The sequence below is a fragment of the Psittacula echo genome (genome assembly GCF_963264785.1).
Source record: "Psittacula echo genome assembly, chromosome: Z".
NCBI classification, from domain to species: Eukaryota; Metazoa; Chordata; class Aves; order Psittaciformes; family Psittacidae; genus Psittacula; species Psittacula echo.
The window spans coordinates 81683017-81709625 of record NC_137742.1 but is presented as its reverse complement, the minus strand read 5'-3'; the positions used below and the strand labels follow the sequence as shown (position 1 = coordinate 81709625).

Genomic DNA, 26609 nt, shown 5'->3' with positions numbered 1-26609 from the left:
TTCAGCCCACATCCTTCCTGCAGGTTCACACTCTTTCCAAGCATCTGCTATAGTTAGTGCATCGGGAGTTGAGGTTAAATTGTGTGAAATAGAATCACAGCATGGTAAAAGCAACACAGCAAACCTCAGTGTGAAACCTTGTGGCAGGGGAAAGTGATTTTATTTTAAACCCAAACTGATTTTGGTAATTTGCTTTTACACTTTCACACCCGCATACTCGCATTCACAAGCACAGATGTGTTCTCTGGGTTGTGCATGATAGGGAGGGCAAGGATGCCAGCTGACAGGTCCTCTTTACCTCTCCGGGGCTTCTGCTAGTCACTTGACTATGTCCATGATGATTTTGGATGTGCTGTTTTGTACCTTCTTGGAGCTGCCTGTGATCTATCTCTCAGCCTTTTCACATCTCTGTGTGTGCCGTTGGGTTTTTGCTCACTGTCCTTTGCCCACATGGGTGCCTTGAGAAGAGGGCATGCATGTGCTCCTGTATGGCTGCTCTTCTCTATGCCCCCACCATGTGTCATCCCAAGAGCTCTCCTTCCACCAGTTGTTGCCTCTGACATTTCCACATCCATGTCCTCTCCATTCATGCCGTATTTGACATTTCTCTTTCAATTCCCTTCAGGGTTGTTTTTCTGGTCCTAATTGATTGTTATTCAGTGGCATCAGGGGGCTTGGACCTTGTGCTGTCATGTGGACAGGTGCTGCAGGAATCACATGAACTTTGTGGACTGACTTTATAGTTGATCTGCTCGTTGCGAGTGTGGTAGGAAGTGTGTTTTCGTGGAAAAGGAAAGCAGGGAAAGAGTAAAGTCAATGAAGAAGGTACATGAAGAAGGTACACTAGTGGTGCCAGTGGAGCCTGTGCCTTTTCAAAGGCAGAAGATAATTAGATTAATATTATTCAGAAATAATTTTAACTTTATAATCTAACTTTTGTGATTGCATTAAGATAAAAGCCTAGTCCTAATAAGGACATAATTCTGTTAACTAAAAACTACACTGCAACAGCCAGTATTCCATGTATGACTTTGAGTATGGATTGCAGACAACAAAGTGATGCAAATGCCCATTTGACATTAACACAGTGAATTACAGAGTAATGACATTGGAAAATAATAAATCGTGACAATAAAAAATTCTTTCCTCAACTGCTGTTTTCTGACTGACTGTTGGTAGAAATTGTATTTACTTCTGTTTAAGTTAATTTAATTTCGATTCCCTTAATGTATTAAAATGATATCATTAATAGTATATACATGTCTTTAACAGGAACCAGTGACCCATATGTCAAGTTCAAACTTGGAGGCAAAGAAGTATTTAGAAGTAAAACAGTACACAAGAACCTCAATCCTGTGTGGGATGAAAAAACATGCATTCTTATAGATAACCTAAGAGAACAGTTGTATATAAAGGTGAGACACTATCTTACTTATGTCTGTCAAATTATAACAGAAGAGTTATAGATAGGATTTAGATCTTATAATTTTTGTGTACTGAAAAATTTATTATGCAATAGTGGGTTACTGAAGACTTTAGAGGTGAAAATTACTTAAATTACATCTGTAAATAACAATGTCAAAATTTTCAAAAGTAAAAGGTAAATACAGGTATTTTTTTTTCTTTCAGGCCATATTTTTTTTCTTTTATACTTCTGTAGTGGCATCTTAGGAGAAGGACAGATAAAGCAAACTGTTTCGTGATGGTGGCATCCCTTTTATTACAGAAATATCATTGCATCTTTCTGATATGAAGCATAATCTGTCACATTAAAATAAATTCTTTGCTGAGATTAATTTGCTCAAATTGTCCTATGTTTTTATTTCTTTTTTTTTCTGTTTGTACTGAACACAGTGGGTTTGCTTATATGTTTCATAATGCTTTATGCTCTTTTCTATTTTCACGTTGTAACTCCTTTAATATAGGACAAGGGAAGATGATTTTTTCATAATAGAGGCATCACTTAATCCAAAAGAACAGATAGCTTGAGTTTAAATCAAAGAGAGGCCAGCAATACCGAGAGTAATAACAGCAGTGCCACTAACTAATCCATGTTTGAATGGACACCAGAAAAGCTGTAATCGTTTTATAGTCATAGAAACAAAAGGCACTTTTCTGGCCCAAATAATTCATGGTCATCTATATCCAAAAGTGATTCTTAATTGTGTAAATGAGTAGATAAATAATAAGTTAGAAAATTATATCAGAAAAGCTATAATCTTAGGCTTCTAATCAGGACATAGAATCATAGAATAGTTAGGGTTGGAAAGGACCTTAGGATCATCTAGTTCCAACCCCACTGCAATGGGCAGGGACACCACACACTGAACCATGTCACCCAAGACATGTCCAAAACCATGTCCAGCCTGGCCTTGAACACTGCCAGAAATGGAGCATTCACAACTTCCTTGGGAAACCTGTTCCAGTGTCTCACCCCCCTCACAGGGAAAAATTTCTTTCTTTTATCTAACCTTTTATCTAAACTTTCCCTGTTTAAGTTTAAATCCTTTAAGTTACCCCTTGTCTTATCACTACAGTCCCTAATGAAGAGTTGCTGTCCAGCATCTTTGTAGGCCCCCTTCAGATACTGGAAGGCTGCTCTGAGGTCTTAGAAAGTCAATTAGAAACCTAGAAAGTCAATTTTGATAAATGACATTTTCCCCTTTTTTGTTGTAATTTTGTGTCACTTTTCTTTGTTACCATCCACCTTTTTTGCTTATTTCCCTCCAAAAGCTGTCCCCAGTGTATTTGTTATGTGGGAAGGCACAGTGTATCTCAGATCATTGATACCATTCCACTACTGGCAACATAGTTCTCTCTGGGTGTCAGTAAATTTGTCCATATGCTTTCTCTTTTAGGTAGCCAGGTTTTTCCTTACAGAAATATATTAAGATTTCTTCTTAGATTTTAATATTCCTAAAACCTAGAAACTTACACAGCCTTCAAAATATACACTTTTATACCTAATACCAATGCAAGTGCAGTAAACCCCCACTTTTCACATTTTACTGCCCTCCTGCTTGTACTCTGCAAAACTGATAAAGGTATCAATGTATAGCATATCAGCGATTCTGCTTGACTTCAGTTGTGCTCTTCATCTTCCTTCTTTTAATGCCTAAGTTTATAAAAATGCTTCTGTTTTTATAAAATTGGTGTTTTTCACATATGCAGTCTGGTAGTAGTATAGCCCCATGTCTGTAAATGATGCATTTTGACTTCTATGTAAGCAGTTTCAAACTTGATTTTGTGCAGAAAGTTTCAGGTTACTTTCAGAGAGTCCTGGTTTAACAAGCGATACAAAATAGTAATATATAAAAAAAGATTTCTAATACTGGAAAATGCTTTTGTCTCCTGTGCATCTTAGGTCTTTGACTATGACTTTGGACTTCAAGATGACTTTATTGGTTCAGCGTTTTTGGATCTCACATCACTGGAATTAAACAGGTATAACACAAACAAGCCTACAGAGTAATTCTTCATGGTTGCCTCCTAATATTATATTTGTGGAATTGCAAATAGAACAGTGTGCTTGAAAATAATTATATAAACCTACATCATATAAAACCATCTGTGGAAAACCACTTATGTTTAGGGAATTACTGTAAAATGAAAGTTAATATATTAATTGATCAGGAACAATATTTTTTACAGTGTCTACAGAGACGCTAGCTTTATAACCACTTTAAGCTTGTATTTATGTTCCGTGAATTCACAGGATTACCACCTACTGCTGAACTTTTTTTTTTTCAATCTGTTAATGTCACAGTTCAGATTTAATTACTGCAGTACGTATAAGTCCTTAACACAGGGTAACAGTTGTTACTATTTATGAGTGGTCAGACTGCAATACTTAGAAATAGGGTAAATTTGTGACATTTTCAAGTGTTTCATATAAATATTGATGCCCTTAATTCCTATGATTCAGAAATTTCATTATCTGAAAGCTTGTAATCAAAAGAAATGCGTATATTTTTGTTTCCTAGGCAAACAGATGTTACCTTGAGTCTGAAGGATCCTCATTACCCTGACCATGATCTGGGAAGCATATTATTATCAGTTCTGTTGGCTCCTAGAGAAGAACAGCGGGAAGTGGTAATTTTAAATGTTTTAATATGTGTTACCTCTCTTGTTCTGTAACCACAGAACTTAAAGCACGATAATAAACCAGTTAAATGCAATAGTAAACCATTTAAATTCTGGGATTAAATTGATTTTTCCAATTCTTAAAATAACGTTGAAGAGTGTTTCTGGTTTAGATTGGATATAAGGAAGAAATTCTTTACTGAGAGGGTGGTGAGGCACTGGAATGGGTTGCCCAGGGAGGTTGTGAATGCTCCATCCTTGGCAGTGTTCAAGGCCAGGTTGGATGAGGCTTTGGGTGGCATGGTTTAGTGTGAGGTGTCCCTGCCCATGGCAGGGGGGTTGGAACTAGATGATCTTAAGGTCCTTTCCAACCCTAACTATTCTATGATTCTATGATACTTCATCTAATTTGAATCTTTCCTGAGATAGAGCTGCGGGATCCAGATTGAACGTAAATGTTCAGCAGTTTCAGTTAAAGTCAGTTGCAGGTGAATGGTGCTGATTAATATAGATAAATATCAGTAAACCACTGGTGAAGGATTTTGGACCTAGTGTTGCCACCTCTATATAAGAGCATTTGAATCCTATTCCACACTGTAAACAAAGAAACTTGAAAGAAACTTCTGCTTTTTGGCATCTAATGATGGAGTATTGTTTTATGTTTTTCAATTTCATTACTTGATTTCAATTATAAAATTATGTGGGTTTTTTAGGTTTATTGTAATTTCTTCATCAATCTTAGTTTTTGATCTGCTTAGCTATAAGTGAAAATTGTTTCCAGTTTTATAGATCCTGTTACTTCTGACAAATTCTGCCTCTAGTTGGATGTATTTTACTAATTTTTTTGTCAGTTGGCTTTTGACTTGAGCAGTACTGGTACAACTATGGCAGAAATACAAGAGATGACTTCTGTCTCAGAGCTTGTAAAATAATGTGGATTCCTTTGGCTTCAGGGAGGCCAAGAAAAAATACTAATATGATGAAATTTTCTGTGGATATGGTCCATTATATGGTTTTTGTAAGAGGATATATGTTTCTATATGCTGCAGTGTGACAAATCATCCTGTTGTATATCTGAGGAATATTGGCCGGTTCTAATATGCTTTGTTTGCTACTTTTCTCCTAACTGTTATTAAATAACCTAGTGAGTCAGTTATTGGAACTAGGTGTTTGGTATTTGGTGTAACAGAGATGTAGAGTTTTCAAAACTGGGTTTTCATCTCTTCACGACATTCGATTAGAACTTAACAAAAAGAGTAGAATGTGGAAGCAATGGCAGTTTAATTAGACAGTGCGTTTTTCTTTCTTTTAGCAACACATTTGCCCAGACAATTCAGAATACTATCTTGGCAAATTTGTACCACTAAAGTGTTTATCACCTAAATTGAAAATTGTATTTAATTTCAGGGTGGTTTGTTTGTTTATTTGGGTACAACCAGCATTTCTGAGTAAGCTGGTAATAACCCTGTTTTCCAAGTGGCTTTGGCACTGTCGTGCCATAATCCTAAATCAATACAGCATGGAAATACTGTATTTTTATGTGGAAATCAAATACGTGAACAGCATGTTAGTTTCCTTTCTTCATCATATAGCTAGAATAGCTATGATATCAAAAGCTATTATATTAAAAGCACTCAAGAAAGTCATAGGTGAAAAAGTGCAATTAAACCACTATAGTGAAACATGTCTTTCACATGTGTATTTACTTGGTGAATTTGCCACAGAACATCAGAAGTAATAGGAGCACCATAGACTTGCTGGGTAGCAACTTTTTTCATACCCAGCTGATTGGTTGTAATAGAAGGAAGAATTGGGTTTGTGCTATTATGCTTTTTTTTTTTTTAGCTCTCTTTAATGGTTGGATGCAATGATCTAATGGTTGGACTTAATGATCTTAAAGGTCTTTTCCAACCTAAATGATTCTGCGATTCTATTTAGTAAGCAAATACTCTTAGTTTAGGCCAGGTAACTAATTTTAATTCCCATTCAAACTGTTATTATGGGACTTCATTCTGGAAATGCCCAAAATTCAGAATAGGCTTCAGGTTCTTAATCTGAAGCTTTATATTTAGTATTAGAAGCCGGAGTCTCTAAGGTACAGATTTCAGAGCGGTTCTGACAAAGTTGAAATAAAATTAGAGAATTTGTGTCAGAGGGGAGATGACCTACAAAATCAATACTGAATTGCTGTATGTAAGTGTGTTAGGAGTTTAATAATTCAAGGCACTGTTATCTTTTATTCAGTTGCCACATGTACATATTATTTATTTATTAGATTTTATTTACTGTCTAGGAGTAGATATATTACAAAATGTGTTGCCCCAATTAAATTGTCATCCTTAGTCATTTTAAAAGGTCTTGTAATAATGAGGATAATTTTTATTGAATTTAATATGGCTGAGATCAATATTTTTTCAAATGTTATGTTAACGGTTTGAGGCTAGTTCTTGTCCGCTCTGGAAATGTGCAATGTACAAAGTACTGATTAAAGAAACTCCCAATCTGTGTAGCATGCTATTTGCATAATTGCTGCTTCCCTTCTACTTGGATATCTCTATGCAGGTAATAATTCAAACAGTATAGTTGAAATATATAGATAAAAACCTGTAAGCACCTCTAAATATGCTTTAATGACTGCTGCATAGAACGTGCAGAAAAGTTCACATCGTGCACTTTTTTTTCTTAAATCATTGCAAATTTATTTAAATCTTGTTGATTTGATATCTCTATGTAGCCTCCATTTAAAAAAATATATTTTATTCTGAATAAGTTTTAATTTGTTCAGGTGATAATTCTAAATTTTCTTGTAGATATTGTCACATATAAATGGTGTAAAATAGTTATATCTTCAAGCTGAAGAATTGAGAACTTAACCCCTACTGCTTAGATTTTAGGTACTTCGATTCCGTATATATTTTAAATGAGAGTGTTTATTAAGACCATTGGGAAAATGAAAACAGGAGTAACATTCTTGTGTAGCCATAGAAGGAGTGTTGTGTCTGATCCTGCATTTTGGGCAGCAAAGCGTTTTGTTGGAATATCAAGGTAACGCACAGGTGTATTATAGGAAGATGCATCCTGTCACACTACGTAACAAATACTGACACTGCTGGAGGATAAGATACTGCAGCTGGAAGTTTGAAGTTAAATAGTACAAAATATGGGGCCTTGTATATTGCCGTCTGTCTGTGAGAGACGTATTATTACAAATTATTTAAAACAAGCAGTCAGACAGAGGAATACTTTGTTTGATTTGGGTGAAACTATCTTTTGTGAAGCCATGAGGTGTGTGAAGAGATGAGAGAGAGATTAGGTATACATAAGAGCATTCTTTTCCTCATCTTTCTGAAAGAAATTTCTGTGTGTTGTCTGATGACATGTTCTTTAGAATTTGTAGCTAGAAGGTCAGTTTTGCTAGGATCAAACCTGATTACATCTTTGGATTCAGATATCAAGCAGGAATATTAACCATAATATGCATATGTTTGTGTAAATGGATGTGAAACTATATTATAGATTAGGAGAAGGGAAAGTTTTTCTTTGAGTCACGGAGGATTTACTTACTCTGGAGTGAAAAACAGTGCTCAAGTAGTTTACTATTTGTGTTTTTCCAATAGAAAAATGTTAGACATGGTTTCAGGTAAAGGAGATTCAGTGTACTAGTTCCATAAAGAAGAACACACTATTTGATTTTTGTGATATGTTTTATTGGAAGAAAATACAAAAATAGCCTGCAGTTATCACTGAATATTAATTTAAGAGTATGGACAGGTGGCCAAACTTTTTAGCAAATATTCTGTGCCATTATCTTTGCCTTTTGTGGCCTAATGCTTTTTGTAAAGGCATAAAAATGTGAACTTTTAAAGTAATAATCTTGTAATATCTCATACGAATAATATACATGAATTAAAGTCCTATTCTTTTGAATTTTGATGAATGAAGGCAATCTGATTTGTTCCTATTTTCAATCAGAACTTGTGAATCAAAATTGATGAATGTTCCTACAATTATTCTTAAAAATAAGAATGTCTTCACTATCCAGCCTAACACGATTAATTGCAGTAGCACTGGTTCCAGTAATTCATATGCATTTGCTCTGTGCTGTCAATAATTCTTGTCCTTTACATTAGTTATTAGCATTTTTAATTATTTTGCTCTGAGAGAAAAGATAGCTTAGATAACTAGTGTGAACTAAGAAGACATGAAATAAATAGGTATGGGGAAAAGTACGTGTTTAGAAAAACATTAAAACCTGTGAGGTCTACAAAAAAATGTATTAACTCTTCTTTTAAGAAATAATGTGTTTATGATGTACTTTCTGTATTTTTCATTAATTTCTCCTTTTGATGCCCAGTTTGAAAGAAGCCAAAGCTAGCAATGACGTAATTTTTTTTGCTTAGACCTGCTCCAATGAAGCTCGCTTTATATCTTTAATTCCAGCAGTATCCATTAATACTTCCATTTGGATGTGTGTAGTGCTGTGCATGCCGCTGTGCCATTTGTAGCTACGTGCATGCCAGTCACACCATGCATGTGAAGTCTGCAGGTGCTGTGTTGGCGTTGTTGTCACAGGTGCCACAGTACATGTCAGTTTCTTTCTCTGGCAAAGCTCAGCACGCAGATTTCATCACTGCAGCATGACCACATGCTCATCACTGTTGCATGTCTCCTGCGTCTTCTCTGTTGTTTCCAACCTTGGTCTTGCAGGCAACTCTTGGCTACAGGAAATAATAACTGTTGCCTTGGGGCTGGCAGAGGTTGGGGACTACCATGCCACCACTGCCAACGGCCTGAGAGTGTAGAAAGCAGGAAAAAGGAAACATGAGTGCTACTTGGATGTTGCTATTCAATGAAAATAAAGTTCACAGCATTTTTTTTTTCCTTAACTAATTTATCCCAAGTGATGCTTAGTATTTTTTTGCTTCAAATAAAGATATTAGAGGCATTAATATGCTGTCAATTTGCTTTCTGTCTCAAATCTTACAGTGTTTCTTTTTTCTGTTTTTGTTTTGTTTTGGTTTTTAATTTGCCAGAGGGATATTATCATCATATAAAAAAAAAAGAATAGAAGGAGATCGACTGAGGGCATGGAATATTTTCAGATTAAAAAGTTCTGTGTGGATTATCCATCCTAGTCTGCTGTATGATACGTACTTGTTTTACTGGCTTCTAAGGATGGTTATGATGGCTTCACCTTATCCTGCTGCAGCTGGTGATGATGCTGAGTCACTCAGCAAATCCGGTCATACATTTCATAGCTATGACTCAAACTGAAATCCTCAGAGTTGAAATAATATTTGATATGCAGTTAATTCATCCGTCAGGCCGTATTCTCCTCCTTGGTCAGAGCCTGGTCCAAAGCCTAGTTGAGTTTCTGCTCTGACTTACAGCTGTGAAGGATTCACAGGATCTAGAACTCAGAGGTTTTCTCTTACCGCCTGCTGTGGGCTTCAAGCTGCTTAAGTCTTACATGAATGGCTTTCTCCAGCCTTATAAAACATTTAGTATCTATGGATATTTTTCAAAGCCACAGTGCTACAATTATCATTAACTTATGTCAAAGTCTTTAGGCTTTAACTCTCTACAGCAACTTAAACTTTCCTCAACAGCTCTTTGATTTTCTTTTCCCCCGAAACTGTGCCAATTGGAAGAATTTCTGGATATTTCAAAACTAAGAAATACACTTATTTTCTCCCATTTTCAAATTTTACTGATGTAATACTTTCATTTCTTAGCAAGAAAAATGTCTGCATTTCAGGATTTGTTTCCATTATCTGAAAAAGAAGGTGGCTTTGCAGTAATTAATAAAAATAAAAATTACGTTTGTTTTTCATGGCAAACTTTCAATAGAAATAAGTGATTTTTGATGTGTCAACAACAGGCTGCTGAATATTATTTAATTTACTTGTGTTTTCACAGAACTGCTTTAACCAGCAGGTATGTTCACAGATAAATTGTCCACCTCCATCTTGACCAGTATTTCTCTTTTTTTTAAGAATGTGTGTCTGTGGACACTGCCTCCTGGCATGTCAGAACATTGTATCTAGCAGTCCCAAGTTTTCACAGAGTATCTGGGTAATGGTATAGGGCTACTGCATTTTGGGTTCTTTTGGAGTAAAAAGTATGAGGTTTTTTCTGTCCCATGTGCATAACTATCAAACCAAAGAGCTATTTTTACTGCTGTAAAACTAACTTGCAGTGGCAACCTGAAGGACTTTTTAATAGATACATGTTGTCCAAAGAGCCTTACTCAGGATTTCTCTTAGGTGGCTACACCTGTGAGCTAAAAAGTAGTGCTCAAAAATACTGAAGTACATTAATACTAAAAACCCCACCATTCAAGTATCAGTCAAAGCTGAAGTCACTGTCAGTAATGCACATTCATTTTTTTCATTTGCTAATCTAATTCTTTTTTTCTTTCTTCTTTTTTTTTTTTTTAATTTAAATGATTTCACCTAATGTGTTGTCTCCAGAAACAGTGCCGACTCTGAACTGTGCTGCTAGTTGCTCAGATTTATTTCGGTCTTGTGTAGTTGTTTCTGGAGTGTACATGTGGCTGCTTCAGTTGTAGTTGTGATTAAATGTGAATTGTCTCATAAGAGACGGTTGGCCTCCTTTTCTGTATTGCAGAGAAAAGGTAATTAAATTGCTCTATTTTGTTTTCAGACAATGCTAATGAGGAAGAGTTGGAAAAGATCAAGTAAGGTAACTTTTAGCATGTGGCTTTGTGTTTTTTAGAAGAACTATGCTGTTTCACCAAACATGCCATATAGGGCCTGAAACTTGTGGCACAGGGTTTATTCTCCTTCATATTGTGTTTTAATGACATTATTTTGTGTTTCATCAAACCAAAATTGTGAAACAGTTGAGCTTTTACTGTAATCATTAAACCTCTTAACTTTGTTACAGCATTTTAGCCTATTTTGAAGTCATCTAGTAACTTCATGTAAGTGGCAAACGTGTCCTGCTGCTTTGTCTAAAACCTTTAATTTCTCTTGTCTAATCAATTTTCTCAAAGCTTACTTCTTGATGCAGAAGGAATTCATGCCAAAGGGTAACATTTATTTCCCTATTACTTTCTCTTCCTACTGATCAGAGTTTTTGTGTGTGGAAGTTTTCAGTGATGCTTCTCAAAGACTTATTTCCCTGACTGACAGATGACAATCATAGCTGGGCTTTCCAAGAGTGGAAGGTTTAAAGAATCCATTTCAGCCTCCACTTTATACAGCTCTTTAGATGCCTCCTCAGGCAAATTCAGTATCTGGCTTTACTCCTATTAAGAGTCATGGAAGTGATGAAAAAGGAGCAGTGTATGCTCCTCGTCACTAGGGAAAGGCCAGGAGTTTGACTCCCAGTGGAATACAATCCATTCTTACCTTTTTCCAGTATTTGTATCCAAGAAGATTAAAAAAATGTGTATAGTTATAATGGTATTATATTAATACATAATAATAATGCTGAGATGCTGCTTTCAAGTTTTAAGCCTTCTTCTCACATAATTAAAAACAGAATTAAAAGTTTTCAGTCTTGAACTGGTGTGGCAGGTCTGGCATTTTTTGAGGTATTACCCTGTAAAAATTAAAAAGGTTAAGGGTTTCTCATGTTAAAACAGGAAAAATGAAATAGCTATGGTCGGTGATTTCACTTATTTTGCAAAGTGTTTTACTTCTCTAGCGTATTGATGCACATATTTAAATAGAAGGTTACTAAATAAGCAGTGTTGTGTTTAGTGCTCTGTGACAAATATTTTTACAGTATTTTTAACCTTTTTAAGAAAAAGAGAGCAGGGTTCATAATCCTTGGGTTATGAATGGGGTTTTCACACAGTCTGCTTCTGCAGTGCAGGGCAGTACTCAGCCTCTGTTTCCCTTTTGAAATCTGTGAAGAAAAGGTACTTGGTGAAGTGATGATGTGCAGTGTTTTGTTTCTCATATGGTTCATATAACTTTTCCTGAAATATCTGAGATGCTTGAAATTCTGAAGAGTTAATGAAGAGCTGTGAGGATGGTGGAGGACAGAGCTGTTTTGCATCACAAAAGTTAATGCATTTAACTCCTGATGTGCTGAATGTGCTGGTGGCAGTTTGTAAAACCAGTTTATTCAGAACTTTCCCATGCTTCAAATTACAAACTGAGAAAACTGTGAGCTTCAATAATCATGAATGGATGGCACAACATTCTTCAGAGCTGCTCAATTAAATTATTTATCCGTGTTCTCCTTTGTTACATTCATTTGATGACATTTCACTCACTAGTTGCCATTTTTGCAAAAGGAGGTATCAAAAGATCTGGCAAATAGCAAATGTATGAATTAAATATTTCATTCTTCTATATTTATCCCAGCTGAAGTAATAATTACAGATGTAATGCACGCACAACATCTTACATGCACTGCAAGTATCTTAAAGGTCTTTTGCAACCTAAATGTAGTATCTCAGTTAAAGCACAGGAGCTCATTTGCCTTGTGGGGCTGTTTCAGAGTCCCAAATCTTTGGTCTGCTCTCTAGAAAAGAAACTAAAAAAATATTTTCTTTACAAAGGATACCTTCAAAAAGCAAGAAACAGAAAAAGTTGCTGTTCTCTGTGGTGCAGGATGATCAATATTAAATAAAGCATCATTTGTGGATTAAAAAAAAAGTCTAGAAATATATCCTTGATGCTGTTAGATAATGGCAAAAGTGACCTGTTTGAGACTCATCTTCTTCAGGAAGAGTTTGTTTGCACTCGTGAGAGCTTAAAATAGGTATGATTATGAAATTTCCTAAACCTACTTTTTTAGCTCTCCATAGTCTTTACAATGGCACTTCTAATAATTTAATTAGATTTTACAGATTATGGCACTGTGTTTTAATTTTAAAGGTCTATATTCTTGAAGCTTCTTGTTCTGTAACAAGTGTAGACTGAAGTTAAGATGCAGCAGCACAGGTGACTGTGGCATTGTGTGTGTTCATGAACTGCGCTGCTTGCACATAGTTCCTTGGACGTGTAGTAAGATGCAAAAATAATGGTAACTGATCTTTTCTATTACAGTATTAAGGTGTGCATGTACTTGCAAACAATTACTTTGGCCAAAGTGAATCTCTACTTCATATATCACCCCTCCTATGCACTTTAAAATGGAGTTAAGATCTCATTAAATACCCAGGCCAATGCAGCTGTGTATTTTACCTGCTTTGAATGTAAACCAGTGTTTTCAAAAACACTAGTGCTGTTTACATTTGTTAGTGGCATTGCAAAAACGCAACACCACTTTTCCTTTTGTTGATAGGGTTTTTCTTCTGATGCTATTGTTTATTTTTTTGGGGGGAGGGAGGGAGGAGTCTTAGGTTTTTTGGGGGGTTTTTTGTTTCTTTTGTTTTTGGGGGCCTTGTAAGGACTGTTTGATTGGGGTTTGTTTTTGACTTTTTCCTTCATGTTTGCATTTTATCACACATACTCTCCATCCAAGTAAATGGGAGCCATATCACTCCCCATATTGTCTGGGACAGAGGGAATACTCACCTTTCACTGAATCTAGCAAATATTAAATTCAAACAATTTCGAAGTCAGAGCATTTATGTCCTCATTCTGTGAAAAGTCTTCCTGTCTTCAGCAACAGGAGACTCGCTGTGGACTATTGAAAAAAACACCAAACCAACAAAACAACCTAAGCTGTTTATATACAAACCCCCAAAACTTCATTTGGGAAGGTACAATTTGCATTCAGTTTCAAATTGATTGGTTTATTTCATCCACCACAAGCTTGGTGTTGCAGCGAAGCGAACTGATGGCTACTGGTTATGGCTTAGCGGACTGTTTGCTGCATGGTCTGGGAGAGACCACTATTTTTACCACTATGTCTGTACGATGATCCATTACACCTCAGGAAAAAGGGGAAGTGTGTTATTCAATGTTTTGTGCACTTTTGTATGACCCAGGTGTTTGCTGAATAACCTTAATGCACCCATGCCTCAGTTCCTGTGGTTTAGGGTCCATTTTGTTAGATATTATGAGGGTTAGCAGACAAGTACTACAGCAAAAAGACTGTAGGATCCAAATAGTCAGTCATTCATTTAAACTAAACAGGACTTTTTAACTTCATTTTTCTTTTTAAAAAGTTCTTGGAAAAATTTTGACCTGTGCAAAATGGCTTTTCTCTCTATGTATGGATCCGGCTTGTTCAGCCTCTGTGGTTTTCCACATACACCACCAGTTTCCCTTGGGTTGGATTTTCTTTTTTGTATTAGTTCCTATGCTGATGGTTCAGGCTTTCTTTGGTTCTTATTCTTTGGGTTGAGGGAAAATACCTTCCTGTTTCTCTCTTGCTTTCTAAATAGTCTGCATACCAGATGCAGTTTAGTAAACAGTTGCAGCAGTTTAGGTATAAAAGGGGCACAGAAGAGCCCAAGCTTCCAAGAGAGGTTATTTATTACTAATAGTCAACATCACCTTTCACAGTGAGATGAATAGTGCTAAGGGTCTGGTTCGAGACCATCTTAAAAACCTAAACGTACACAAGTCCGTGGGACCTGACAAAATCCACCCGTGGGTCCTGAAGGAGCTGGCAAATGAAGTTGCTAAGCCACTGGCCATCATATTTGAAAAATCATGGCAGTCAGGTGAAGTTCCCAATGACTGGAAAAAGGGAAATATAACCCCCATTTTCAAGAAGGGGAAAATGGATGACCTGGGGAATTACAGACCTGTCAGTCTCACCTCTGTGCCTGGCAAACTCTTGGAGCAGATTCTCCTGGAAGACATGCTAAGGCACATGAAGAACAAGGAGGTGGCTGGTGACAGCCAGCATGGCTTCACTAAGGGGAAATCCTGCCTGACCAGTTTGGTGGCCTTCTATGATGGGGCTACGAAACTGATGGACAGAGGTAGAGCAGTTGAAGTCATCTACCTGCACTTGTGCAAAGCCTTCAACACTGTCCCACATGTCATCCTTGTTTCTAAATTGGAGAGACATCAATTTGATGGGTGGACCACTCGGTGGATAAAGAACTGGCTGGATGGCTGCACGCAAAGAGTTGTGGTCAATGGTTCGATGTCCAGCTGGAGACCTGTAGCAAGTGGTGTTCCTGAGGGATCGGTGTTGGGACCGGTCTTGTTCAACATCTTTGTCGGTGACATGGACAGTGGGATTGAGGGCACCCTCAGCAAGTTTGCCGATGACACCAAGCTGTGTGGTTCAGTTGATACGCCGGAAGGAAGCAATGCCATCCAGAGGGGCCTTGACACGCTTGTGAGGTGGGCTGATGCCAACCTGATGAAATTTAACCATGCCAAGTACAAGGTTCTACCCCAGGTCGGAGCAATCCCAGGCATGGCTACAGGTTGGGCAGAGAAGAGATTCAGAGCAGCCCTGCAGAGAAGGACTTGGGGGTGTTGGTTGATGAGCAAATGTGCGCTCGCAGCACAGAAAGCCAACCGTATCCTGGGCTGCATCAAAAGAAGCGTGACCAGCAGGTTGAAGGAGGTGATTCTGCCCCGCTACTCTGCTCTCGTGAGACCTCACTTGGAGTATTGTGTGCAGTTCTGGTGTCCTCAACATAAAAAGGACATGGAACTGTTGGAACAAGTCCAGAGGAGGGCCACAAGGATGATCTGGAGCACCTCCCATATGAAGATAGGCTGAGGAAGTTGGGGCTGTTCAGCCTGGAGAAGAGAAGCTGCTTGGAGACCTCATAGCAGCCTTCCAGTATCTGAAGGGAGCTTACAAGGATGCTGGGGATGGACTCTTCATTAGGGACTGTAGTGGCAGGACAAGGGGTAAGGGTTTAAAACTTAAACAGGGGAAGTTTAGATTGGATATAAGGAAGATATTCTTTACTGTGAGGGTGGTGAGGCACTGGAATGGGTTGCCCAGGGAGGTTGTGAATGCTCCATCCCTGGCAGTGTTCAAGGCCAGGTTGGATGGGGCTTTGGGTGGCATGGTTTAGTGTGAGGTGTCCCTGCTCATGGCAGGGGGGTTGGAACTATATGATCTTAAGGTTCTTTCCAACCTTAACTATTCTATTTTATGATTCTTCAGCCTATCTAGTTGCTTATTGCAGCAGGGTTGGGCTAGATGACCTTTGAATGTCCCTTCCAACCCGAACTATTCTATGATTCTATGAATTGCTGAAGTGATTTCCATTACATGGTACTTGAGGTGCAAACTATCCTCTTGCACTTCAAAGTGATGAGAAATAAAAAATCACCATTTCCATCACGAGCCAGTGTGGGCTAATCAGGAAGAGTTGTTTTCATCTTTTTCTCTGGTTATGAAAACAAGAAAATAAATCAATTCTGACTTCTTATTTAGTAATTCTCGGCAGCACAGAGGCTTAATCAATAGCTGAGGAAATGATATGGGAACGGAACATATTAAAGTGTTGGCAGCATGCAACTGGGTTAGAAATGCACATATTGCTCTTTCTCCTTGTAATTATTGCAATGCTCAGTGTAATGCTGTCACAAATAATAGTAAAAAAAAAAAAGCCTAAATTTTTTTTTACTGTTTTTAAGCCTAGAGCTGGTAACAGAGGAAAAAAGAGACTGTTTAAAAGCCCTATTTTTCTCATGTAAAAATTATGTTCCCTTTAAGTACTTCTTCTTCATTCTTCTCTTAGCTTCTAATGGTGAAATTTCATTACTTTTCCCATGCCTTTATTGCCAACATTTTTAAAAGAGAAAAAACTCACTGCTTCTAGCACTTTTTAATGTGAAGTCCTGTTTAAAATCAAAAGCATAAATCCTAAATTTGGGCTCAGTGAAGCTGCAGTTATAATTCAGCACTGACAGATGTATTTTCCATCCCAAATCAAAATTTTCCCGTGATTATAGCTTGAAATTAGGAAGGTGAAAATCCTACATGGTTTTTAAAACAAACAAACAAACAAACATACAAACAAACCAAAACACAGCTGGTATTTTTTTTTAGAGTTGTCAGGCAATTTTACCTACATTTGACATTGTTTGCATTAACTTAAGCAGAAGCTTTCTTTGCATGCTCTCTCCCAAAGAACATTTCATTTTATATAGAGCAGGCAGACTCCTCTTTGAGCAACCTGAGAATACTAAATATTTTATGAAAAATAACCTATTCTCTCTGCTGTTGTACAATTTGCTGTATGATTGCAGGAGGTTAATTCAGAAAAAAGTAAAGAATAGTGGCTTCAGATGGTGCTATTTACTTACTGATAGGATAATGCATCCAAGAGCTTGCTTTGAAAGTTTTCTCTCCACTATGTCAAGTGGGAGGAGTGGAGGAAAAAAATGAGACAAAGATCTTTGGAAGGTAACAGGAATATCTCTGGAAGATGAGGCCAATGACAAGGCAGGTAGTGCTGCTAGACAGACCAACCCTCACTTGCCACAATTTTAAGTGTCTGGGATATTTAAAAATCTACCTGAATACCTGAATGCAGGGTAGGTATGAAAAAGAATGTAGGATTAACACCCTGAAAAGTTGTATTTCTACCCTAAAATGGGAACAATGGCAGCTAAACTCTGTTTGACAGGTGTTTAATCTGTCCTTAAAAATCTGCAGTGATGGATATTCTATAACTTCTGGCTGTGGCTGATTCCAGTGCTTAACTGTCATCTCCATTAAAGTCTGTTTTTTCTCTAGTGTCTGACAGTATTTTCCATGGTGCAAATTAAACTCACCTCTTCCCACAACAGAGATGGGTATGTTTTATCACAGTGATTTGGGCACAGTTTATATACTCATTTTAGATTGAGTGTTTAAAAAAATTATCCTTTGAAACATATATGTGTGTGTATACACATTTAATTCAGCTGAAAGTTTAGGATGCTCAAATAATGAGCATTCTGCATGTAAGCGAAAACGAAACAATGGTGTTTGGAATTAAATTTTACTGAAAGCAGAAAATGGGTCAGGATGAATAGCAAGAAGGTGGGAGAAGTTAAGTCTGGTGCTTTGAGCCCAGCCAGTGTGAAGCCTTGATGCTGTGTAAGTGCTGATCAGTAGCCAAAACATTGCTGTGTTATCCACACTGATTTATCCACAAATGCAAAGCACAGCACCCATCCCAGCCAGACTCAGAGCAAGGCAAGGTGGAGTGATGTGATCAGACTGGTTTGCTGACAACCATGTCTCATGCTTAGTCACTGGTCCTTGTAGAGTGTGGAGGAAGCCTCTTTTCAAGGAAAGGGGTTGCATGAGCAATTACAGACATTTATATGTGTCTCCTCACTTCTGCTGTAACAAGGGACTTGACACACTGTGGATTTACTGGCCATTCCCAGAGAAAAGAAATGTGACAAATAAATGTTTTGTTTTCATCTGAGAACCTTCATATGCTTCGTTGTGTTTGTAGGATAACAAAGTACACTGTCAAAGATGAAAGCACCAAGGTCTGATACCTGCTGAAAAGTTCTGGTTGTTTCTATAGGGCACATAGTGGGCTATTCAACTAAGCAAAATTCCGAGTGGGAAGCCCTTGGAAATTAAGTTTGGTTTGACTAGTTGTCAATGTGTCTTCCCTTCCTGATCATTTAATTTACAAGACAGGAGTATGAAAGTGATCAGGATCTGTCTCAACATTTAAGTTCGGTCTTCCAAACTGAAGATGAGAAGATGTCAGTGTAATTTTTACCAGATAAACAAGTTGTCCTCTCTGACTGTGAACTTAGACAGTAACCCTGGCAACAGGGTAGCTCCTGTGTTTTCTAGACAGCATACAGATGAGTTAGTGAACCTACAGATACTCATAGAGAAGATGGGTAACCAAAAGCTATAATACTGGCTGACCATTCTGTTTGTATTCCTTTTTTTATAGCAAGTTTTGATGAATTTGCTGTGTTCCCACATAGGGGTCTGATTCTCTCTGAACAGTGTATCTTGATGTTTATTGTGAGAATTTTTGTCAGCTTAGCTAGAGGGTGAGTGTTGTGCTATCCTATGTGAATATTTCATTTGGACAAATCCTACAATCCAAGAGAACGAATTAATACACTCCCTGCATCTTTTCACAAACTGTATACAAAGAAATAAGATTAGCTCATGCTTTCCTATGTACCTATAAGTATTTAAACAGCACTATTTCAATTAAGACAGTACCTTTTAGCCAAAGCATACTGGGAGACCTCTGTCAGAAATGTTGTTTATATCATTGAAAATTATTTTCATCAAAATAAGGGACTACTCTGCCCTTTTCACATCTCTGGGAGAATTACCATTAAATCAGGTCCAGACATGATCACACCTCATGTTAAACCTGCTACATTAATGATACATTAAGAAAACTTAAGGAAAATCTTTTGAGTGCCTTGAATTGAAAGACAATCAGAGGAATGACTGGTTTGGCATCTTTACCCAAACTTAGTAGGTTAAAATATATTTAATAATTACCTGCTGTGTCCTATTAAGTCATAGTATTTCAGTAAAATCTGGAGCAAAAGATGTCACCTCTTCTGAGAAAATACTGGCTTTTGTAAGCCATGAGGTTCTAAATGGCAGTTCATCAGCTGCAAGCAGTGCTTGATGGAAAGCTACTAAATAATGGAATAGAAGTAAAAAAATGTCAGAATAGATTCACCTGTCTGTTAGACATCTGGTTATAAATACTGTTCAAATATTTGGTGAGGCTTATATTTGCATTATTTGTATGTGAGCGATAACAGCTGATACAGTTAACAACCGAAACAGTGGAGTAAGCATTTCACTGTGGGGTTTTCTGAGTACCTGCTGCAAATGAGGAATGGCTTTAACCTGACAAAGGGGAGATTCAAATGAGATCATGGGAAGTTCTTCCCTGTGAAGGTGGTGAGGCCCTGGCACAGGTTGCCTAGAGAAGCTGTGGCTGCCCCATCCCTGGCAGTGTTCAAGGCCAGGTTGGACAGGGCTCGGAAGAACCTGGTCTAGCAGAAGGTGTCCCTCCCCACAGCAGGGGATAGGAACTGGATGAGCTTTGAGGTCCCTTCCAAGCCAAACCAATCAGTGATTCTATGATTCTATGAATTCTGAAAGCACAGTGAGTTTTCATCAAGTCTTGGTGACAATGGTCATCCTGGGCAGTGGCAGGGTCATCAGGACGCCCTTCTACTTTCACTTATTGCAACCACAGTTTCAAAGAGGAGTTGTTAGGAGAAAGGCAAGGGAGAATGATACTGACACAACCTTTCTGACAGCTCCTGCTGCACACCATTGTCTTGTGCATGTATTTCCACCCTTTTCTAGAAAATGGAAGTCATAGTGCGTGCTTAAGAGAGTCACAACCTTCATCATATTACACCTGAGCTGGCTTCAGCAGGTGTCCTTAAGCAGAATACACAAGCAAACAACAGAAATAAGTGAAATGCTCCAGAAGTATCACCTCTTATTACAAATTCTGTAGTACACCAATATTGCTACTAAACACAGTATCAAGTTATTAGAGCAAACATCCTAAACCAGATTCAACATGGCAGTCACATTCAAACACAGAGTATAGGGTGTATTTCTCAACTACAGAAATATAGACTAGCTTCACCTAGAATTAAAATATCCTGAAATGTAAATTATAGTTGATAGAAAGTAAAGGTAAATGTTCTTTCATATTGCATTAATTATCAGTAGTAGTTAATTTGCAAAACTTGCTTAGTCATAACAAGTGAACATTAAAAAGGAATCATTGTGATCCCATTGAGGGCTTTTTTGTAGCTCAGTGTCTACAGGTTGATGAATTCTGCAAGGTGTCATATTTCATGTAATTTCTGATACAGGAAAAGCATTGTGAATACATATGACTGTCCATTGATTTATTTGCATTATATGGACAAGCTAACAGCTGCATCTATTGGCATTCTCAATCTTTATTTTAAACATTTGTCCAAGGCATGCAAGCATCTCAGAAACTGGGTCTATTATTCAACTGTTCTAGAACAATAAATTTTGCATTCAAGCATGCAGAGGAGGAGTGTGTCCTAGTGGTGTGTGTAAAAAGGAGGAGATTTTGTAAAAGCAAGGCCTGTTCACATGGGCATAACCACTGAGAGAGGTGGTGCTTTGCAGGGCTTGAAGTCTGATCAGTGAAGAGGTGAGAAGTCCTGGGTTCAGCAGTAGCAGTCATTTTTCTCCTTTTTAGTAGCTGGTGCAGTGCTGTGTTTTTGACTTTCAGCCTGGGAACAGCGTTGATAACACCAATGTTTTTAGTTGTTGCTCAGTAATGTTTACTTTGACCAAGGACTTCCTGAGTCTCATGCTCTGCCAGGGAGGAGGGGAAGCCGGGAGGAAGCAGAGACAGGACACCTGACCCAAACTAGCCAAAGAGATATTCCATACCACAGCACGTCATGCTCAGTATATAAACTGGGGACAGTTATCCGAAAGGCCCAGATCGCTGCTCAGGTCGTATTCTCTTCCCTTGTTATTTCCCTTATCTTTGTTATTATTGGTGGTAGCAGCAGTGATTTGTGTTATACCTTAGTTACTGGACTGTTCTTACCTCAACCCGTGGGAGTTACATTCTTTCGATTCTCCTCCCCATCCCTGCGGGAGCAGGGGGACAAAGAAGGGGGGGAAGTGAGCGAGTGGCTGCGTGGTTCTGGGTTGCCGGCTGGGCTTAAACCACGACAGTTCTTTGTGGCACCCAAAGTCGGGCTCAAAGGGTTTAGATAAGGTTGAGGTCAGGCTGTGGGTTTCTCCAACTCATTAAGAGTGGGAGTTCCAAAGGTCAGTTAGATACAAATATAAATATGTGTGAGATTTTCTAAAGTACTTACTAAAGGCTCTCTTCTTTTGAAAAGAGCAACAGTTAAGTTGTGGCAATTAATACAGTCATCAAGAACATGGTCTTGATGAACCTGGGAACAATGTGCAGATTCTGGCTAAGCCTAGTTGGTTTCTACCCAGCAATGTTACCCAGCAATATGTGGCTGAATATAGAACATTAAGCCATGTTGTAAGATCGTCTTTCAGCTCTGACATTGTATTTGGCTCACTATATTAATCATGTCTAATAGAGGATACAGTTGTGTGTCAGAAGACTTTCTGCTGTTGTCATCCCTATCCCTCCCACTACCCCACATTTAGACAGAATGAGTGAAACACAAATAAAAGCTAATTTTATCATGTAAGAAGATGTTGATTTTGAATGTCGTTTATAGTAGAAGCATTAAAACAGTGTATGGATAAGAAAAGTTTTTCTTTCACAGGCAGGTTTGAATATCCTTTGACATGAAAGACTGCTTTTCAGAAGTATAATTTTAATTTACTTGTGAGAAAAGAGAAAGAGGAAGCTTCACAGTATGGAGGCTGCAACTCCCTTCCAGCCCTCTTTGTTTTTTTTTGTTTAGAACCTGTCAGGTGCTAATGTCCATGCCTGCATATAAATGCACAAGAATGGGAGTAATAATCCCGCATTAAGGACAGTTGTAGCCTGAGATCTTGACCTTACTTCTTTCCAAATTGTGGCATTTGTATAGACAGTATGGCCAGTTTCAGATGGAAATACTATGAAATATATTACTTCCCACCTATTCCCAGAGAAATGAAAAGCTGTATAGTGTCTTTGGGTTTTTATTTTGTGGCAGAAGAGTGAAGCCAAGATGCAGTACGCATGTCCTGCTTTCTGAGGGAAAAAGTTATCCAAGAATTAGTCGTTAGAAATGCTCCTTTATAGGAGAAATTTGGAAAGATCTGTGGTCATTTATTCATTTTACCTTCATGTATTCCCTTCTGACTCTCTAACTGATCACTGTGGGCTGGATTACAGAAGGTTGCTCAGATACCTAAAAAAGTACCTATAAGTGACACCTCTCTCACACTGTGGAATTAAGTTCATGAGGGAAGAACTCTAAAATGTGAAATCAGTCTTATTCTCCCATTTTTTAAATCTCTTTGCTTTTTTTCAAATTTGACTTGAAATCTAAACATTCATATTTATTTATTTTACTTCTTACAGAAAACTATATGAAATTAGAGATGATGTCAGTATCTGTAATTTCTGAGGATAAGGATGACTTCAACTGTAAGGAAAGCATGTTTCAGATGTGCTCAATCTCACTTAAAAACAACAAAAATGCCAGCTGGAAACTTTTCTTGCGAGAGGAGGCCACGTGTTCCATGTCTTTTATGTCCAGACAATCTCAATAGCTTTAGCTTCAGCCAGCTATACCTTTCAGTATGTTTCCCTGTTGCTATTCCATGGATCTGGGTGTTACCAATAAAGATGTGGAGAAAAGAGCATTGCTGTGGTCCAAATTCCTAACCTTGGGGAAGAAACCAGACCAAGCCACTTTACCTTTAGCATCCAGCTGCTGTTCTTCCAGCAGATTAAGATGTAGGCTCTTCACTTCACAGTCGGTCAATGTGCCACTGGGCTCTGTGAGGTGCACTGTGTGTCATTGATCTGGCTCTGACCCAGAAGGATTTTCTTCAGCAACACTTGAACCACTGCACTCAGGGTTTCTGCCTGACTCTTGTAAACTCTGGTCTGACTCAGCTGTCATATTACACTTTACGCATGGTTGTTCAGTTCTTGCCTTGCCACCTCGTTGGTGAAACTCCCTACTGGTCATAAAAAATCAGCACGTTTTATATGGTGGCAGCTGCTCTAATGCAGCAAATTATTTTAAGAGCCATTGAAAAAACAGAATATAGATCAAGTATCCGGTCTAGATGTTTCACTGTCTCCTTTGTGATTTGTGAAGTAGAGCACTAAGCAGTTGTGCTTTAGCTTTGCTTTACAAGAATTGTAAATGCAAACTCATACTCATTTCCATGATAGTATCCTGGAAATCATTTGGATCCCCACTCAACTGTAAAGAAAAACCAAACCAACAACTGTGCATTTTTCGCAAGAATCAGTCTCAACTAACCATTGCTTCTATCCACATGTGAAATGCCCGAAAGTACCTTGTCTCCTTTCTATATCATAAAATCCTAAAACGGTTTGGGTTGGAAGGGACCTTAAAGCTCATCCAGCTCTAACCCCCTGCCATGACACTTTCCACTAGACCAGGTTGCCTAAAGCCCCATCCAATCTGGCCTTAAACACTTCTGTATCATCATCTTATTTTCAGGGCAGAGTCAATTTTGGTCATTCATTTTTCTGTTATTCAGTGTTTCTTTTACTCAAACCTTCTGAAAAACTGGAACCAGAAAAACAAAAATAATCCACTGCTTCTTCACAAGTCTCTGGCAATGTCAACTGTGTATCCCTAATGACGGGGTATTCGTGCTGAGAAAAAAAAAAAAAAAAAGAGAAGTTTAATAAAGTTACTGTGTTGTAAATTAAATCTCTTCTGGCAGCTGAGTTTCTCAGTTGTGCCCTAATTTTTGTAGAGTTTATGCTTTCTGGTGTCCTGCTGCTTCTTCATGTCACAGGTTATGCTAAAGGTTATTCTGCAGTTCCTTGTTTGCCTTTGGAGAAACAGTAAGTTTGTGAGAAGTTTCTCTGCAGTGAAATCCTTCACTTCAGGAAGAGAAATTTTTAATAAATATAGTGAAGTATTTCAGGAGTAAACACATTGCGTGGAATGAATAGCCATTGAAAAGCACAAATACATGCTGACATAATACCTGGAATACTGCTAAAAACATGTTATTCAGATTTGCTCCAACCCCAATGGCCACAGTCCTTGTCTATAACACATCCCTCTGGAATCCGGTGCCTGCTAATTACAATTCAGTGATTTTACTCCGGTGTACTTCCTGTGATCTTCCCTAACATAAAATGCCGTGGGCTTGTGTATAGACATAACTATCCACCTGTGTTTAGCCTCAAACCAAATTTACACTGAAAACCTCTATCAGAGATACTGGAGGTATCCAAGCGATGAAATCAGCTGTACAATCCTTCATGTGGGGGGGGTTGCTGAGCCCATAAAGCCTTTGTTGCTCAAAGTACATTGCATAATAAAGAAAACGTATATATTTGTTGTATTTACAACTGAGTATACATGCAGGCTTGCCTTTTTTGATTCCTAGAAAGTATCATTTATGGGTTTAAGTATTGTTTCACTCCCTAGTGTTCTGATTATAGGTAAGGTAACCTTGAACAAATAAGATTTCAGGATACAAGGAGAGCCTTTAGCAGCCTTGCTCCTCAGGTGTACCTGAGATGCGTTTGCCTGCAAAGGGGGTTCCCCAGTTCTGGTACCTTGTTACCTTGGTAGCTCAGTGCTGGGTGGAGCTGATCTTAAGTTACTCAAATTTGTAATCTCAACTTCTGCCACAGTGGGGTTCACTGATGAATGCTTTGGGTCATTCCCTTTGAACCCCCAACCAAAGTCAACAATTCCAACTAACAGCTCCTCAACGTCTTGTTTTGAAGCTCTTGGGCCAACATGCTGCTATTTAATTCAGTTTTTCTTGTTCTTTTGTGGTAAAAATACCACAGCGTTTTAGAGGATGAGATAGTTGTCATGTGCACAGCAGTTTATTACTTTTCCTTCATCTGTGCTTCTCTTGATGGGTTTATACTATTTTTAATGGAAGTTTCATATTCTCGCTATTTTTTATGTTTATTTCAGTGTTTGTTCAAGTTCATTCAATCGTATGATACTAATAAAGGAGACTTTAAAACATTTATTTTTAATGTTGTTAGTTGTTTCAGCACAGGAAGAAGAGAAGCAGGAAAAACCACTATTTTCCCCAAACATTTCCTTAAGTAGCTTTTGTTCTGTTTCCTTCTGCAAAAGCAGCAATGACATTACCTGTGTATTTGTCACTGTTTTGTTTCTTTCAAAGTATTTATTTTTAATATAGTTTACATATGTACTGTCAAATAACTTCAAAATGGCTTAAGATTGTTGTTTTACATTCATAGTTACATGAAATTGCACACTAAAATGCAGAGAAAAATTTGGGGATGTTTTTAACTAAATCTCTGATTTTATTTCAGACACAGAGCTTACGTCTCTCAGACCTGCACAGAAAATCTCAGCTTTGGAGAGGGATAGTTAGTGTTACCTTAATAGAAGGTCGTGAACTAAAGGCAATGGATGCAAATGGACGAAGTGATCCTTACGTGAAGTTCCGGTTGGGGCATCAGAAGTACAAGAGCAAGGTAATTTTAGTTGTGACAAAAATTATGCCTTGGCTGTGTTTGACATGTTTTGTTTCTGTTTGCAGGGTTTTTTTGGCTGGCATGACTATTTAAATAGTAATGGAGAGTTACTTTTGTATTAATTAGCTGTCAGAACAGCTGGAGTTTTGTTTAGATGATTCTTTTTACTTTGCTATTTAAAAAAAAAAAAAAATAATAGTAGATGGGGAAAAATATAGTGCTGAAAAATGCAAGGTGGTGGGAAGGCACACCTGCTTTTCCATGCAGACTGTGTTGGTTTTATTTGCTGGTACAGGTCTTATCCTCAAACCACATCATGCTTATATTCTCACTTTCCTCATTGTGTTATTACAGCAAGTTTCATTAAAGTTTTGTGTATGTAGGAGTTTAACAAGCAGATAGGATTGCTCTGTGAGAAGACGATTGTGAAGCCTTGCTTGGCTTTATTGCCATTATTTTTTAATCCCCTGACCCCTATTGGTTTGAAAATGGCTGTTTATGAAAAATGCTGGGACTGCTGATGATGTAGTTGACCTTTCTCTCT

At 37.9% G+C, this 26609-nt stretch overlaps 1 protein-coding gene across 1 annotated transcript in view; it reads left to right on the top strand.

Moving 5' to 3' along the window:
* Positions 1 to 26609, top strand: part of MCTP1 (multiple C2 and transmembrane domain containing 1) — a gene marked incomplete at its 3' end in the record, with an annotated part of 278893 nt that overhangs the window by 114053 nt on the left and 138231 nt on the right. The window contains 6 exon segments of the mRNA XM_080636973.1: positions 1273 to 1415; positions 3365 to 3444; positions 3984 to 4092; positions 10750 to 10802; positions 25854 to 25877; positions 25879 to 26065. Coding sequence (XP_080493099.1) covers positions 1273 to 1415; positions 3365 to 3444; positions 3984 to 4092; positions 10750 to 10802; positions 25854 to 25877; positions 25879 to 26065 — 596 coding nt within the window.